General features: G+C 38.7%; 2 protein-coding genes across 2 annotated transcripts; both read right to left on the bottom strand.

The window, feature by feature from the left end:
• Nucleotides 1–574: 574 nt before the first annotated feature.
• Nucleotides 575–9,330, bottom strand: LOC134135298 (interferon-induced, double-stranded RNA-activated protein kinase-like). Its single transcript, XM_062566672.1, has 17 exons — nt 8,898–9,330; nt 8,264–8,387; nt 8,066–8,136; nt 7,585–7,725; nt 7,308–7,440; nt 7,100–7,167; nt 6,934–7,024; nt 6,721–6,785; nt 6,559–6,646; nt 6,258–6,316; nt 6,052–6,174; nt 5,804–5,956; nt 5,517–5,721; nt 4,088–4,231; nt 3,080–3,178; nt 2,854–2,916; nt 575–1,439 (listed from the first exon to the last, which is right to left on the bottom strand). Exons 1-17 carry the CDS (start codon nt 8,996–8,998, stop codon nt 1,305–1,307), a joined length of 1,863 nt encoding a protein of 620 aa, XP_062422656.1. The 5' UTR covers nt 8,999–9,330; the 3' UTR covers nt 575–1,304.
• A 666-nt stretch (nt 9,331–9,996) lies between these two features.
• Nucleotides 9,997–17,596, bottom strand: eif2ak2 (eukaryotic translation initiation factor 2-alpha kinase 2). Its single transcript, XM_062566600.1, has 18 exons — nt 17,329–17,596; nt 16,436–16,559; nt 16,192–16,343; nt 15,986–16,109; nt 15,739–15,806; nt 15,589–15,658; nt 15,040–15,095; nt 14,870–14,960; nt 13,951–13,982; nt 13,823–13,865; nt 13,648–13,727; nt 13,342–13,461; nt 13,125–13,259; nt 12,827–13,043; nt 12,597–12,740; nt 12,371–12,475; nt 12,096–12,158; nt 9,997–11,780 (listed from the first exon to the last, which is right to left on the bottom strand). The coding sequence occupies exons 1-18, from the start codon at nt 17,421–17,423 to the stop codon at nt 11,643–11,645; spliced, it is 1,857 nt and encodes a 618-aa protein (XP_062422584.1). The 5' UTR covers nt 17,424–17,596; the 3' UTR covers nt 9,997–11,642.
• Between the last annotated feature and the right edge of the window lie 45 nt (nt 17,597–17,641).

Below are 17,641 nucleotides of genomic sequence, written 5' to 3'. Positions count from 1 at the left end.
TAAAAGTCCACCCACTGCTGGACTTGACATTATAATTACATTGAATGACTATCAACAATCTACCAAAAGCATTTCTAAATAGCTAATAACTTAGGTAGTATTATCACTAATACTGTGTAAGTATCAATACTAGTATAATGACAGGCTGTCTCACGTTGGATGACATTGTGGCTGTTTCAGGTTACCTTGTGGGGAAATTTATGCCGCATGCGCTGTCCACAAATATGCTGCTGTTCTGTGAAGTCATCCCATTGCTAGTTGACACAATTCAAAGTGACATATTTTCTTAATTATTTTCAAATGTGTTTCATAATGCATTTGATCAAACTATTAAAATCACTGTTACACTTTCATTCTATGAGCAAAGGGGTATAAAGAATTCTGCTTCCGATTGGAAAACAAATCCTAATTCTTAAACTTTAGTGAAGTTTCCATCCACTCACCTGTAAATTGCATTGATACAACATTAAAAATGTTAAGAGTGAATAGAGCAAGCAAGAAATGTTCTGCATAATTATTTCACATTTTCTGTATTAAATTAATGACAGAAACTAATACAAGTTTTATTTTTATGTTATTTATTTTTTGGAGTTGAACATCAATGTGAACGAGTCACCAATACCCAATTCATCAATATCTCAAATCTCAAAATTTTGTCCAACAGTATTGTTGAAATAAAACAATATAATAAAATATTTTTGTGATGATAAATGGATGCAAAAAAAAAAAACTTTGGAAGAGCATTATCTCCCACGGCGGGAGACAATGCTCATCCACAGGTTTTTGTGTAGTAACGGTACTGTCTAAATATAAAATATAGTACGTACATCCAGGCTAACCATTATCAACATACACATTCACAATCAAGGCTGCAATGGGATACTATGTGACATCATTTTAACCATTTTCAGTAACGAAAAAAAAATGTCAACTGCAGACACAGAAATCCACATAATTATTGCACATAATTATTGCATAAAAGTCATATTCTAAAATCCTAATCTTAATTTCATGATTCATTTCCCAATTATTAAAACCTGTACTACTAAGTGTGCTTTCTAGTGTGTTCATTGTTTGAATTGTTAATATTTTGATCTCCCTTCTTCAAGTTGACGAGTCCTTGAGTTTCAGACTGCCAATCGTTGCCATGGTTGCGCGTTTAAGGGAGTAAACGTTGAGCCTTGTGAAGACCTTTGTGCTCAGAACTTGTACGAGAACCATTTCTCTCCAAAATCATGATGGTGACATTAGAACAGAGGCATTTCTATTTTCTGCCATAAACGTATCATAATTCCTTTGGATAATCAAACCGTTTCATTTGCCAGATGTATACTTTGTGTGTTATATATCAGAGCACAAATCTCCATTTTTGCTTTCAGTTCACTTGCTTCAGGTCGTTCTTCGGGATTCTCATGGAGCATCAGTTTAATGATTTGGTTCTGCAAAAAGAACAAATAAAAGCTGCTGCTGAGATTCTTACATGTTGAAGCTGTAGTGCAACATACACACCACACAATGGCACAATCAAAACACTGTGTTTTATATTATTATATTATATACAAGGGAGTTGATGATTTACACACAGACAGCAGCAACCTTGTTTTGGTTCATTATGGATTAATCTGCTGATTATTTTTTCAATCAATTTATTTTATTTATTTATTTGAGCAGTAACCATTCTGCTCAAAAGGAGTGGGCCGAAGCAAAAGAGCCCACCCCAAAATAAAATAAAATGTGTCATCTCACAATAGTACTACAAACCATAGTACCAAGTACAACAAAGCAACACCAACAAAACAATTACAAAACAAAAGCAAAAGGATTATATACACTGACAATGTCTGATCATGGTAGCGTACTCCTAATGAACAATATTTTCTTTTTTTATACTTGTCAAAAATCTTTTGTTTGTATTTATATCTAAACAGGTTGATGTTTGGACATTGTTTCATGTCTATCTCTACGTTATTCCACAGTTGCACCCCATTAACTGTAAGGCTAAAACTTTTCAAGGTTGTACTATGTTTTTGCATCCTGAAGTTCAATTCATCCCGTAATGCATAACCACCGGTACGTTCTTGAAACCTTCTTTGTATTTGACTTGGTAATAGTTCGTGCCTCGCCTTATATAGCATCTGTACTGTTTGGAACTCAACAATGTCATAAAACTTCATTAACTTAGATTTAAAAAATAATGAGTTTGTGTAACCAAAACCCCAACTTTATGAAGGAGTCGGATGGCTCTTTTTTGCATTGTTACTCTTGGTTTTAATGTGCTTTTGTATGTACTACCCCATACCCCAGAACAATAATGTAAGTGGGGCAAGAGTAGGGAACAGTATAAAGTATGCAGAGCGTTGAGGTTTAAAAAATGCTTTACTTTTGCAATTACTGAAATACTTATTGATATTTTAGTGGTTAAATATTTGATATGAGAATTCCAAGTAATTCTATCAACTACAATAACTCCAAGGAATTTGATTTTGTGCACTCGCTCTATAACGACACCGTCTATCTTAATAACTTGGGCATTGGAATTACCTTTTCCAAATATCATCATTTTGCTTTTACTCTGATTAAGTGATAGTTTGTTTTGTTGAAACCACTTATTAATTTACTGTTAATACATTCTTAAAATTGTATTTTATTGTATCATAAATACCCGAAGTCCAAAGTAATACCTTGAGATTACTAAAAAAAACAAAGACATCCTCACATTACATTTTGTAAATCAATTCATGAGCTAATCAATTGAGCTGTATAACATTGTCATATGTTTGGTGTGTAAAAAAATATATATTTTAAGTGAAGTTATACTTTTGTAACTGATGCTTAGTATCCATAGTAACCTACCTCTTGGGGAAAAGTCTCTGAAAACTTTTCAGGGAGCTTCTGACTTCTGGCGGCATTCAAAACCTGGTATTCAAGAAGTGAGAGAACTTTACACAGTTAAGTTCATGTTCCGTTTAGTTAGTCAAAACATGAGGTCTGATTTACGGTATATAGATTTGCTACACACCATACTAAATCAAATCAAGTAGCGGCGTTTACCTACAGAAGTTGTCTAATATGGACTCACCACAACTCTTTCGTGGAAGGTTGAGAGTTTCCAGAGGATTTCAAAGTAAATCAACCCCAAAGCAAATATGTCCACTTTTCGGTCATATTTCTTGTCTCTCTGTTGGATAAAAACACAGTATTGACAAAAGGCACTTCAGCAGTTTCATGTTATCCTTTATATTTTGTAATATTAACCAATCATGCTTATCAACTAAATAAAGCAGCAGCTTTCAGCTGAATCGTGGTCTAATGGAATACAAGTTTCAACACATTTGCTGTAAACCTCTTGATTTTACTGCCAAAAGATGGTGAAAATCAGGGGCATTGTGTGGTAGATATACAGGTAGTCTACCTATTTAAGCCCATTAGAAGAATACATTCATTGACACAACAATTTAGAAGTTATTGTCAATATAGACCAGCGGTCCCCAACCTGTTCAGCCTCACGGACCGGTTTCATGTTAGACAATATTTTGCGAACCGGTCTTAAAAGGTGTGGCGGAACACAAACACAACAAAATGAACAGGCCGACGCACAGTGATGCGTCAAGAGTAATTGGGAGAGAATCCGGTAATTTTGTCAGGGCGGTGCGTGCAGGCAGAGGCAGAGGGAGGATGCCGGCGCAGAGTTTAAAGGCGAAACAGTAACCTTTTAATAGATCCAAAATCTATAAACCATCAAGGGGAAAAAAACAAAGACACGATGACTCTCGGACATCCAGACACCGACAACACGTAGGACATGTGCAACATGCAATGACGCAACACGAGACGAGACTGACATGTCTTAAATACACAGTGGAGGTGCAGATGATTGGACACAATCATCGACACTGCAGACAATCAGAGGGGAGGACAGGACAAGGCAGGAAGTGAAGTTACCCAGGAACACAAGATACATGAAACTACAAAATAAAACAAGACATGAACCCAAACCGTATAAATAATATTAAGAATATATATAAATAAATAGATAGATGCAGCCCAGAACCAAGTGGTTGGGGAGCACTGCTTTAGACCATCTCACTTGTTCAGGAGCCATGTAAGTGTACGTTCCTTTTTCCCGTGATCTCTCCATCAGGGCAGCATCACCATCATCATCATCTCGGGTGACCAGACCAAAGTCTCCAATCTTCACTTCTCCATCAAGTCCAAACAAGATATTTTCAGGCTTATCAAATGCAAAGGAAGACACAGTGAAGTCAATATAAGAAACATCATTAGGTGTGATGTGGTCAATATCTAGTGTAATCTATAATAGCCTTTTTTATCTAGTCGAACATTTAAGTAGCATGTTCAAGGGTTTTATGACTATCTAAATACTGTTTCCTCCATCCTAACATGAATAATATTCTGGTGGAGAATTGCTAAATACTAGAAATAAAAAAGGCCAGATTTAATACATAAATATTAAGCACAATGAATTTATGTACACAAATGTACGAGACAGAACAAAACCTCCCAACTACATAATGTCACCTCGATGTCATCTACACAATGGTTCCAGTGCTGCTGGGAACACATCCCAGTACCTGTGATACTGGGTTCTCTCTGGCTCAGGCAGCACAATTCACACATTGACTGGTTTACCGGAGCCATCTTACAAAAGAGCCGTCATTGTCAAGCTGTCTATCTCAAATCCACCTTTAGTTCCTTACAGAGATTGTCCAAAATGTTTCAACGTGAGGGAGGGCAAGTACTTGAGCCCTTCCCCTCCACCAATGCCCCTACTGAGTTCCAGGCCGTGGTCAATGACGTTCTCCAGGACCTGAATAATATCAGGGTTTTGTCTGAGTAAATATCTCAAGAGGCAACCAGGATCCGCTCTTTAGAACAAATGCAAAAAATGCGAGTGCTGTCCGCCTCTGCCTTTCCTCCTCCATTCTGCCTTCCATGATAGTCTGCTGCCTGCTGGTGTTTAATAAATGATCATTTGTGTTGTGTCTCTCATGTGCTCTACTAACACATGACACCACAGCACTCCCAACAGTCCATGATGTGCCGAACTGTATACACGCAGCACAATTCCACAAACTGAAAGAGCTGATTCAGGCACAATTCCTCCTAATACTTATACCTAAAATGTCTATATAGTATATAATAGTATGTGTTGCTGCTGCTCTCTACCAGTGATCCACATAAATATACTGGCTCCATGTTATCCGCCCAGGATCTGTCACGGTCCTCGTCAAGAGTAAACTGGGGACCATATCAGGTGAGTATACACCTGACGTTACATACAGGTAGCGTCTATATCAGCTTGTATCATACTTAAATTTCCTCCCTGAAATGAAAAGGGGCTTGTAACGCCCCGCCCATCCGACTCAGTGCCAGTGAACCGCTCCAAGCAGCAACAGTCGCTTGAAAATGAGCCCCCCGTCGACCGGACCGTCGCCTACGATTTTGATGAGTTTGACACCCCCCGCTGTCCTGTATACACTAAACAGTGGTCTCACCTTAAGGTCCCTGTGGATGTGCTTCTTGGAGTGAATATATTCGACTCCACTAACGATTTGCTGAGCGATGCTTTGACCTTCTTCTCTTCTCTTGGAGTTTGGGAGAGACTCACAATTCTTCTCAACGATCCAATCTTTTAGTGTTTTGGTGTCACATAACTCCATCTGAATATAGAAGTACTTTGCCGATGAATTACTTGACGTCCTGGAAAAGAAAGAAGAGAAGCTTGGTTGTATTACTCATCTTTGACACTAGAAGTAAGACTAAATAAGTGTAGGGGACTCACTGGGAAGAGCCGTAACTAGTTGAGCTGTCAGCTGCACCGTCCGTTAATTCAGGATTGCCCCTGTATCCTGAATCCTCCACCCAAAATGTGTAGTATCTGACGATATTACAGTGAAGGAGTTCTGATAACGTCCCCATTTCTCGAAGAGATTTCCTGATCCAAGGAAGAACAAGAGGAGGGATCAGGCAACAGGGTACTTGCAGAAATACGGCACAATGCACACAAGAGTCGTGCAACTTTATTCTTACTCTTCACAACGGACAACTTTTACAGCATAATACACGTTATCCAGCATTTTATGTCTTGCTTTGTAAACACGACCAAACGCTCCACGGCCAAGAAGCTCCATGGGATCAAAGTCTGTAGTGAACCTGTTGATCAAATATTTGAAGAGAGGTTTAAGGCTGTATCGGTATATACATCACATGGTGCATTGGAAAAACATTTTTCATACCTGGACGGGATGGATGTCTCATTCTGACTATTTCCAGAAATCTGGACTTTGTCAGCATCCTTAGAGAATAAAATAATGAATTGATTCAGAATGTTTAAGCCACTGTGATTGTTATGCTTTTTAATAACTAGTAAATACAGGTATAATACAGTCTTATTGTTGAGGTGACCTCACAACTAGTAGGTACTGCGTTCATAGAAACTCTTTCTGTTGCCCCACCCCACAGAGTAAGCAGCATACAAGGGAGTTGATCTTTCTATTTACTGTCACAGTTTTTAGGATTGTGATAAAAAGTACAAACCTGATCCCTGGAAGAGTTTGATGAATCTGTGAATATTACTGAGCTACTTGTGCCCGTTGACGGGCTTTGAGACGATGCAGGAGACTCTCTAGAAGAAAAGACTTTTTAAAATTTGCATTTCTACAAACTGTCTTCTAATACTCAGGTCAATAAATGCCTTACAGTGAACTTGTTGCTGACAACTTGTCAAACACGCCGTCTCCAGAAGCAGCTGGCGAAAAGGAAATCTGAAATGAAAGAGATATGTTATAAGGTAGCATTTATCAAACTTTTTATTTTTGACATAAACTGTATAAAAAATTGAACTTACAAGCCTGCTGCAGTACATATCATAACTGTAGAGCTTTGCTTTACCTACGGAGGGAGAAAACAGACCTGAGCCCTGGAAGGGTTTGATGTATCGGGGAACGTTATTGGGCTCCCTGTGTCCATCGGCCTGCTCTCTGATGATGATTCATGGGACTCCCTACGGGACATGAGCACATCGTTCATTATCTGACTCTGTTGTCTTCCTTTTTACTAATTACAGTAAGTGCCTTACTGTGTAGTTAATTGGCATGGCAACATGGGTGAAGAACAATCTTCTGACGCTGTTGAGTTGATAGAGACCTAAAATTTAAAGAATGGAGACAATAGAAATCATTATCTCATGTAAAATGTCCCCATCGTAGAACCCTTTCATTCAAACGTAGTCAAAATGAGTGAGTGTATATTTCATGATATAAAGGGAGTACAAAAACATGAAATACCTTGCTGTCCCAGTCGGACTGTTCTTGGAGAGCAGACCAGGCTAGCCGAGCTGCGTTTCGTTTGGCTTCCTTTACAGTCTTACCTTCACCTTCAGGGTACAACCTTTTGTCTATCATTAATTTGTAGAAAAATCTTTTGTAAAAAAAAAAAGAAGGAAAGAGCAAATATTCATCATCCAAAATAATCATTATCCAAACACTTGAAATATTGTTTACAGCTGAATTTCAATTAAGAGTTAGAAGAAAGCATCTAGTTTGAGTACAGTACAATACTTACTGAGGGCAATTAGATGGACCACATCTCCTCGCTTCAATGTATGAATGACAGCGGTTTGTTTTCTTACAGTACTGGTCAACCATTGAGATGAAATCCGCCTCTCCTTCTCTTTGTTTGGCTTTGTGCCGTCTGAACCTCTTGCTAAAATAAACAAGAGACGTGCCACTCTGATGAAAACATTAAACTGTAAATACGCAAACCTGAGCAATGTACTCGCCCCTTTGCAGCCACTTCACACTGTATAACGCAGAGGAAAGTTCTAATTTACTTCCTGTGAATGGTCAATATTAATACAGACATATATATTAATACCGACATATATATAGATATAGTTTCTCGTATTTACTTTATTGTTATTTAAGTTTCTACATAACTTAGTACCTTTTTATTTTACTTTCTTTATTTATTTTACGTCCTTGTTCTGGAGCAACAACTCTTTATCTCATCTTGAAATTGTGTACTGCTGTTGTGATTTACTCACTTGATATCCAACACTATTTGATCTATTTCATCTTTCTGTTGACCTGATGTACAGTGTTTCTCCTCTGCAGCCTTGAAAATTTAAAAACAGCACAATGTTAAACTGATTGAAACAGATGACAGTTTGTCACACCATAGAAGACAAACAGATTTAAGGCCTACGAAGGGTCTTTTACTTTAAGAGGAACAATAATCTTACCGTTTCCTGATCAGGGTAGAAGCTTTCTAGGGCATTTTTAGCAGCATTATTCTTGGCCTCTTTCTTGGTCTTGCCCACACCACTGGGATAGACTTTACCATTAAGGACTACCCACTGGGTGAATCTGTGAAAAAATATCACATCTCTGTCATTAAGGCAAGTTGATTTGAAATAATGATTATTGATGGTGGTTGATGGTGAATAAAATTACTGGTGCATTATTCATTTGCAGACTACGATCGATCGATCTATCAATCGATAGATAGATGTATACTTTTTTCATCCCCAGGTAGGAAATGATCTGTGCAGTAACCATTAGACTCCACCAGGATGTCCACGCACAGCCTCAGCGTGTTTAGCAGTGACGTTACATTTATTCAAAGAATATACATTTGAATACATTAATACGACCGTATACCTCTCTTCAGTCACATGTGCCTGACCATGATTTACTTAGAAAAAGAAGATGTAAAAACACACAGGGAACGACTGCTCCTGAGCCCTTGCGCCATTACGCACATTCACGCGCCAATACGGAAGAAACGGTCCCCAAAACCCCATCTCATCGATGCCAATGTCCAAATGTACAACCCAGGGTGAAGAGTAACATAAAGTTACATTTAGTTCAACTCACGTTGGATTATGACCAGGGCCAGCCGCAGATCCATCAAACTTCAGTTCATAGCTGTGTTTCTGTGCGTACTCGTTTAGTTCAACAATATGTCCATTTTCCATCTTAAATAAAAAGTAGCCGGAATAACAGCTCAAAACACATAACGCTACATAACCCGCTGAGAACAAAGTAAAGCTCACAATACTTCTCTAAATAATAAGTCTCGTGTTGCTGGCTAACATCCGTGCGCGTTGCTTCAATTCAGACTAGCCTTAAGTTTCGATTTATTCATGACGTCATTCAGGGTTCGTCACGTGACTTTGCTTTATACAAAAAAATGTATTTAAAAACGCAAATGAAGTGAAGTTAACTTAGACCTACGAACAACTACTAGATATGGCAGAAATGAGAGTGGTTTATTTTGAGTAGCTGGTTATGGTTCGTTGAGGGTTGAGCTGGTCCGCCCGGTGGTGCGCGCGCAGCGTCTCAGAGAAAAGGGGTAAAAAAAAGGGACACCTCCTACAAACGGATAAGAGTAAACACCCAACACGTCATGCTCACTGAAGCAAACTGCAACGACTGTCTGTATCATTACAGCCAATACTAATGTTACAATATCTTAATGAACTTATTCCGTGACTGTGACAGGTGGTTGGACTGTGGCCTTGATTGTGGTTGCTATGGCTACAGCCACAGTGGCTGTTGTGAATAGCAGGGTGGAATGTATTAACAGACATACAGTACATGCCTGCATTAGATGATGTGGTTGAACTGGATTGAAGGGTTGTTGGAGCTAATCCTACAGCCGCACAGGATTTTGTACTAAGCCACCTGAAAGTGGCCCATCTTGACAGAATACTCAAAATATGTGTAACGTTAATTCATTCATGTCCTAAATGCTGTCTTTATATCTGAACAGTTATCTTTCGTCTCAGTTTCAGGAATCAGTGCTAGTCATTGAAAAAGAGCATTTGGTACATGGTTTCTGGAGCTAGGGCTCATTCCCTAATGCGGATGTGAAATAGATTCATCTGAATGTTAAAACAAAGTAGTTCATCATTTAACACTGATAAAATGAACTAATTGTGAAAAAACAAAAACAAACTTTACTTCAGTTTTATTTCCCTATTCATTTTATTTATTACACAGCAAAATGTGTAATGGGATAGACAATTTAATACACATTTATCTATTTACAACATAGAATGCTCTATTTAAAAAAATGTCAAAAGTAATTACCCAGGACATGATTAATTAATCAAAGTGAAAAGTGAATAATGTTGCAGTCAGGTCATTCCAGAGTAGAGAAGAGGTAACGTGTACATTTCAGATTTTGTGCAGACTATAAATATAGTGTATATATAAATTATGTTATTCTCAAAATTCTCCCAAACTATTTTAATTATGTTTGGTCTCCAAATTGGTCACTTTTGGTCTCCAAAAAATAATTACGTAATAATTAATATTAGGAAGGAACTTTGAGAATTGCATATTTTTTGTCCCCAGTGAAAGTTGGAAAATGGAAAATTGCCCAATGTAGTCCCCCTAATTATATATACCTCTCGTTAAAACAGTCTTCAATTGATGCTATACAAAATATTAGGGTCTCTTACATGAACAGATTACAATAAATGGCAAGTATGACAATCCAAGGAATCAATATGTGGCCTTTTTGGGTTGCCAACGTTGCAATGTGGACTCATTCCTAAGACCATGAATCTCTTGTGAAGATTTGATGTGTAAATGTAACCGTTAAACTGTTAATGTCTCATCAAATACATTCACGTCTGTAGACATATTTTTATTACATGTCTACAGTGATAAGTCCAGTTTTAACTTTTGGTGCTGCTTACAGTACAGTCAACCTGACACCAAATATCTAACTCTGCCTCCATTTTGATCTCAAAGACACTCATGTAGAGTTTTGTGACTGCATGTTGCCACTCTATCGTTGGAACAAAATCTGTCCACGGAGAGAAATGTTGAACTCAGTGAAGTACTTAAAACTTCTTTTGTGAAGGTTCCTCCCACAGCTGGAGCACATTCTAACAGGATGACTCACAAGCTGAAATCAATGGCAGCTTCACTGTAGCAGCTGGTAACAAACAACATGGAGGGAACTTGTAACTTTACAAAATGTCCTCATGTCTTTTGCACATTCATGGTCCTAGGAGTGAGTCCACATCGCCATTTCTGCTACATATTGAATTTGATTATGTTGGAGCCTGGACATTTGGCAAACATCAATAAAATACTGAATTGTATATAAACCTCAAATAACTGCCGGGGATCCCCAAACGGTCCATTTTGAACTTCTTCTTTCTTCTTCCACTGTTAGTTATAAAAACAATACAAAATCTGCTTGTGAGTTTGTATCTGGTTTTGTATGTGTCACTTCCAAATTTCATAGCTTTCGGTGCTATATCTCTATTTGTATTGAACCCTAAAATTGGCTATAACTCATAGCCTCATGCAATCCTCAATATTCAGCATAAACCTTTTTTTTGGTCTCAAATAGCATTTACATGAACAAAATCTAAAATGTACACAAATCGTCTGCTCGCATTTGAACAATCTAATTATCTTATTGTATTATAAATCAGTACTATGATTATGACACATCTTTTCACATCTGATCAGAAAGAGACACTATCATCAGCAATACAAACATGCAAATAAAAAGGCATTATGGATTATTATCCCTAATTAACAGTCAATTTGTGCTGACTGATGCTTTTGACTGTTATTTAAGTGTTTCCTTGTGAGTCAGACAGTCCTACTGTCGCAGCGTGTATCTTTAAGCCTTTTAAGTGTTTGGGAGCACTCTTCCAGGTCCATCTGTAGTTGACTTGCTTCGGGTCGGTCTTCTGGTTTTGCACTCAACATTGACTTAATAATTTTGACCTGCAACAAAAACAATAGCGATTGAGATCTCCATGATATCAATAAATGCTACTAGTATCTTTGAGGCCCCACTTAACTGTAGTCGCCTCTAATTTACTTCACCTGGGCAACCAAACAAAAGTAAATAGTTTTGACTAATCTGGCCTATTAACTTTTGGACCTGTTTTGGCTTCCAAACACGTTGCAGCTTCACTAATGAGCCGTTGCAACAGTGCAAACCCCCGTAGCTCAGCCCCACCACCGTCAGAAGCATCGCAAACATCTGCAACCCTGTCAAAAATACTGGTTTAAGCAAAAGAAAGAGTGCTGGTGTACCTCCAGGATAAAACTGCTTGAAAATCTATCAGGAAATTTCTGGTTTCTGGCTTCATCCATGATCTGGGGAGAAAAGACAGGAAAACATTTAATAGGTGCAATAGAAATTGATGGGCTGTCTGCTTATTTCACAGATGGCATTTCTGCTATGAAATTAAATTCGAAGATCAGTTAAGATCTGTTATCTGCGTCTGGTAGCCATCTTTGAAACAAACAAAAAGCCAAAAAGCATTTATTAGGTCATAGTTAACATTTGCTTGAACTGAACAACACACCTTACTCCTCTCCTGGCCGATCGGGATGTTCCAAAGGAGTTCAAAATATATCAACCCAAAAGCGAATATGTCCACTTTTCGATCATAAGTCAAACTCCTGCTCCTCTGTCATGAAACAAGAGCGCACAATTAACAAAAGGCACTTAAACTCTAAATGTCTCCAATCAACAACGAACATTATGTTAATAAGTTAATTGGGAGTTAATGTCGGTGAAGAACATCTCACTTGCTCAGGAGCCATGTAACACGGGGTTCCTTTGTACACTGTTCTCTCCAAGATGTTCTCAGCATCGTCGTTGTTCTCCTCAGTCACCAAACCAAAGTCCCCGATCTTCACCTCCCCATCCTGCCCAAACAGGAGGTTGGCCGGCTGACCGTGGGAAGAGAAATGAACCATCACGTTGCTTCTTGACTGGTGTGATGTTATAAATGAGGATTTCATCCCCTTGGTCTCACCTTCAGGTCTCTGTGGATGAGCATCTTGGAGTGAATGTACTTGACTGCACAGACTATTTGCTGAGCAATGGTTAAACTTTCTTCTCTCCTCTTGGAGTCTCGCAGAGATTTCTTCACGTTCAGAAGATTCTTCTCGTCTATCCACACTCGGAGAGTTCTGGTGCTACACAACTCCATCTGAATATAAAGGTACTTTACAGATGAATTGCCACTCGACCTATCAAAGTAAATTCAGAAAAGAGAGACATGAGACGATAAGACGTATGTTTATGATTTGAATAAAGGGGATGGGACTTACTGTGAACTGCTGGAACTGTCATCTGCACTGTCCCCTTGGTATCCTGAATCCTCCAACCAACACGAGTAGTATCGAACAATATTGCAGTGATTGAGATCTGATAACACCTTCACCTCTCGTAAAGCCTTTTTGATCCTAAAAGAGAACAAGAAGAAGGCTCAGTTAATGAAAACTTAACTTTTTGCACATTAACAAAAATAAAATCTTTCATACTTACTCTTTGCAACGGACAATCTTTATAGCGAAACTCTTCCTCAGTAGTTTTACCTCTGCCTTATAAACATGACCAAATGTGCCCTTGCCGAGGCTCACAATGGAATCAAATTCAGATGTAAACCTGTTAAGATTAACACAGTTACTGATGAGGCACAACGTATTTTGCCTCAACAATACACTGAGCTATACATATTATTGGTTGATTATACAAAGGTCTTTGTTTAATCCAAATGAACAAATAAAAGGCCTCCGCAGAGCTAAATACAATTATGCCACTATTGTATTTCAAAGCTTCCATTTTCCATACCTTGACTCTCTTGGTTGGGTAGTTGTTTTCTTACTTGGACTTCTTCCTGGATTCTTGCCACTGAAATTGGGCATTTCATCCTGAATGAATAAAATAAAGTAATTATATAGAGATTCAAAACTTTAAAGAAAAACAAAAAAGATGAATTATTATGATTAATATCTTCCTACTTTACCTCTTTGCTGTTTCTGAGGGCGTTTTGAAAATTTGCTGCAATTCTAGACAACAAATACAACAGTCAACTATAAAATCCAGTGAAAAACTATCTACTGTAGCTTTACAGGGCTTTGAAAGATTCCTCACCTTATCTTGGTCTTTAGGTCAGGACTTTTAATCTTTGTGATGGGAACCAGAAGAATATAACCAATTATATTTCAGCAATACTGCATCCAAAATCTACTACATAGGGTCCGAAATAAGTTTCAGGGATGCAAACACATGTATGGTCAAAAAAGAGAGAGGTCATTGAAGCCCTCGCCCCGCGGCAAACATCCATATACTTACATTGCCACCGACCCCCCGACATCCCCGGCCCACCCCCATAGGCACACAGAGTAAAATCCAAAAGCTGCCAGTACGGGAAGGCGCGGCGCCGAACTCTGGTCTCAGGGAGAAATTTGTTGCAGTGGCAGATACCATTAGGGTTACCAACCGTTCCAAATTGTACGGGACATCCCAAAAACGCGCCAAAACTCACGCAAACATTGCTATGGGCCACGGTTGTTCTTCGTTGGTGACAGTGTGCCACACACTGAACAATACATCCAAGCAAGTACAGTAGTGGTTTCTCATAATTACAGTGAAATGAGTATGTTTATGGAATTGCTAATGAAACCTTCTGATTTCCATTTTTTGTTGGCGCGCAAATGTTGATTAAATTATAATTAACCTTAAAAAACTCTTCGGATCTGCACGATTCACACAAGTCACCCAACCTGACGTGAAAAAAGCGTGAGGCGACGAAAAGCCCGCTGTTTGCATCCCTGAAGTTTTCCTTCCCAAGTAGCGACGTTGTGCTAAATGTCTGTGGCACTCTAGGTCGTCCTATACTATACTTACTTGTTCTCTATCAACAAAGATATGTGTTACTGTATCCTGGTAATGTATGGACTCACTTTCTATCACTAGCCACTTTACAAAAACAGACTTGAAATAAAGCATCTAACTTTGCAAGCTGGGGAACCATGACGATATGTAGAGGATTGCCGAGGAATTAACAGACCTGATCAACAGGAGGATCTGATGAATTTGTGAAAACAGCCGAGTCACTTGCAGCCTTCGGAACTCTTTCAGATTTTGGATTGAGGGACTCCCTTGGAGAATAAAATGAGACACTTTAGGAAAACATGCTCAAACTACACCTGCAATGTCTTTCATACTCCTCAGTCTTACGGTAGGTCTGAAGATGTGAACAAACCATCATCGGACACAGCTGACCCCCGAGACCACTAAAAGCACAAAAGGAAGTGTATATTACCGTTACATACATTTTGTAGGAATGACATGTGTCAGCTTTGATCAAGCTCTGCAGAAACACATTTTCAATGTTTCTAACTGCTGTGCAGCAGGAACAATGTTTGAGTGTTGAAAAAGTTCACAATTTGAGTTGAGATGTCATGCACCTAATTTTTGCTCTGCTGTTTTTACAGATTTCTTATGATATTTTTGAAAACAACATTTAAAACATAGTTAATGTAAATATCTAATTATTGTAAATAAATAATGGAAATTATACAAGCTGAACGGAATTAAAAATGTCAATTTGGCTGATCACTTCATAGTAACTTTCTCTGCATGCACGTGGTAAAAGGCTTATGCAAAATGACACGCTTGAGAATTTTAAACCTACGCTACGACACAGAAACTTTGATTTTACATTGCGTGTACAAGGTGACATATCGAAAGAATGATCACACTAAATGAGCAGATAATTAGAAATACCTTGCTGTCCCGGTTCGTCTCTTCAAAACCTTTTTCTTCGGTGATCACACTCATGGTCTTCATCTTGTCACTGCAACACCAAGAGAAGTCAGAGACTAAAACCTTGAGTTACCAAAAAGAGCCAATGCTGTGTCATCGTTTTGTGCTCACCAGATGTCCGACATATTCAATTCTTTGCTTTCTTTGCTTGGCGTGCCACAGTGCTCCTCCTTAATAATCTTAACAAAACAAAGAAAAAATACCACTTCGTATTTGTTTCATTGGAGTGTGGCTTGTGTAACATAGAAAATCTACTACAACTTGTTATGGCAACAGTTAAGACAGTCGAGTTGACTTTTTCTTTCCCTCCGTTTCTCTAGACCTCATTCTAAAGAGACCATTGTACATTATTACTTACCTCAGTGGTTTCAATGCCATTTATCTCGTGATGTACAAGCTTTGCTGCTTCCTCCTTAGCTTCCTTCTTTGTTTTCCCAGTGGCCCTTGGATACTCCTTATCACCAACCACAAAGTGACAGCATCTAATGTCATATCAAAAAATATTTTATGTATTTTGTATCAGGCCAAAAAAGCTACAAATGATAATTCATTGTAGGGGCTTACTGTAAAACACCATTTGGTACCGGTTCGGTTGACTCCACAGCCCTGATCATCACCCTGTTCCTTTGACCATACTCATTGAGCCAACACACATATTTGGCTTGAGAGATACCTGTCTGAGGAGCTGATGCAGAGGCTTCTTTTGCATTTTCGGTCTGTCAAGATCAAAACAAATGTACATCAAGAAGACCATTGTCTTGATTTACCTTTCCTTACTTTGTATTACTGAAATCCACAGTCATCTTACAGGGTCAATTGTTTCCTCCAACAGGACACTCAGGGCATTTGTAGCTGCGTTCAGTTTGGCTTCCTTCTTGTTCTTCCCCACACCATCATACCACTTACCATTCACCACTGCTCTCACGGTAAATCTGCAAACACATGACACAACTTTGTTGAATAAGCAAGATAATGTTGAGGTGAGGTTGACACTTTGGGCTGTCATGGAAACTACTGTCAATAAGCTAGTACATTAAAGCAAACCCCACAGATTAGAGCCACAGCTAGTAATGGCTGCAGCAGAAAGTGTGCTGATCCAGCTGTCTTGGGCAGCACACCTGGATCACATCCCCGCCGTTGAGTTGTAACAACTTTTTGGGGATGAAATGAATGATGAAATAAAAAAAACATTTGTTGTGGTGTACAGAGCCAAAATGTCCACATACTTATGGACCTGATATATACATGATGCCCTCCATAAGCTTGGAGCAGGACATCAGATCGGACACATTGGGGTCTTTTTTGAAGCGGTGTTACACTCATATGATTCATATTTGGGATACTTCTGCCACTGTGGTACCAGTGCCTCGTGCAAGACGATTTCAGGAGGGTATGAAGAATAATGGGCTCGTGAATAAATAAGGGCAACAGTTGAGGGTATAACATTCCCCCTGTATACAATATATACAATGGTTTAAATGTAGTAACTTAACAAAGAGCAAAGTGTAGGACTCACATATTACCCGAGGACACTAACTGGTCTAAAGCAATACACAATACACTCGTTTCCCATTGTTTTTTTCGAAGAATCAAAAACACAGGAAGTGATAGCGTATGCTCGCCTGGAGTAAGAGCGTGTCCTTTTCTCACGACTCTTCGTAATTTAAGATCAAATCCCCGCAGAGAATGAATTGAACTCACGTTTTAATGTGATCGAGGCCGACAGATCCAACGTCCTCATATCGCAGCTCTAAGCGGTGTTTCTGCGAGAACTCGTTGAGTTTAGCTACGGCCATTGTAAATAACTATTAATACTAACTAAACAGCCACAGCGTCACCTCACAAGTAAGAGTACATATCGGACTACTGACTAACTGTGTATCTTTTTCGAGTTCATTTTTACTTCGACGTACATTGCGTGCGGGCTCGACTGTAATTCCGTCCCACCGTCGGTAGGTTTCGTTTTCTTCGTAAACGTCACACAATATGGCCCCTTCACGTGATATCGGAAATA

Source organism: Pungitius pungitius, chromosome 13 (assembly GCF_949316345.1).
Source record: "Pungitius pungitius chromosome 13, fPunPun2.1, whole genome shotgun sequence".
In the NCBI taxonomy this organism is placed as follows: Eukaryota; Metazoa; Chordata; class Actinopteri; order Perciformes; family Gasterosteidae; genus Pungitius; species Pungitius pungitius.
The sequence above is the reverse complement of the archived record's forward strand: the minus strand, read 5'-3'. Positions and strand labels throughout refer to the sequence as shown.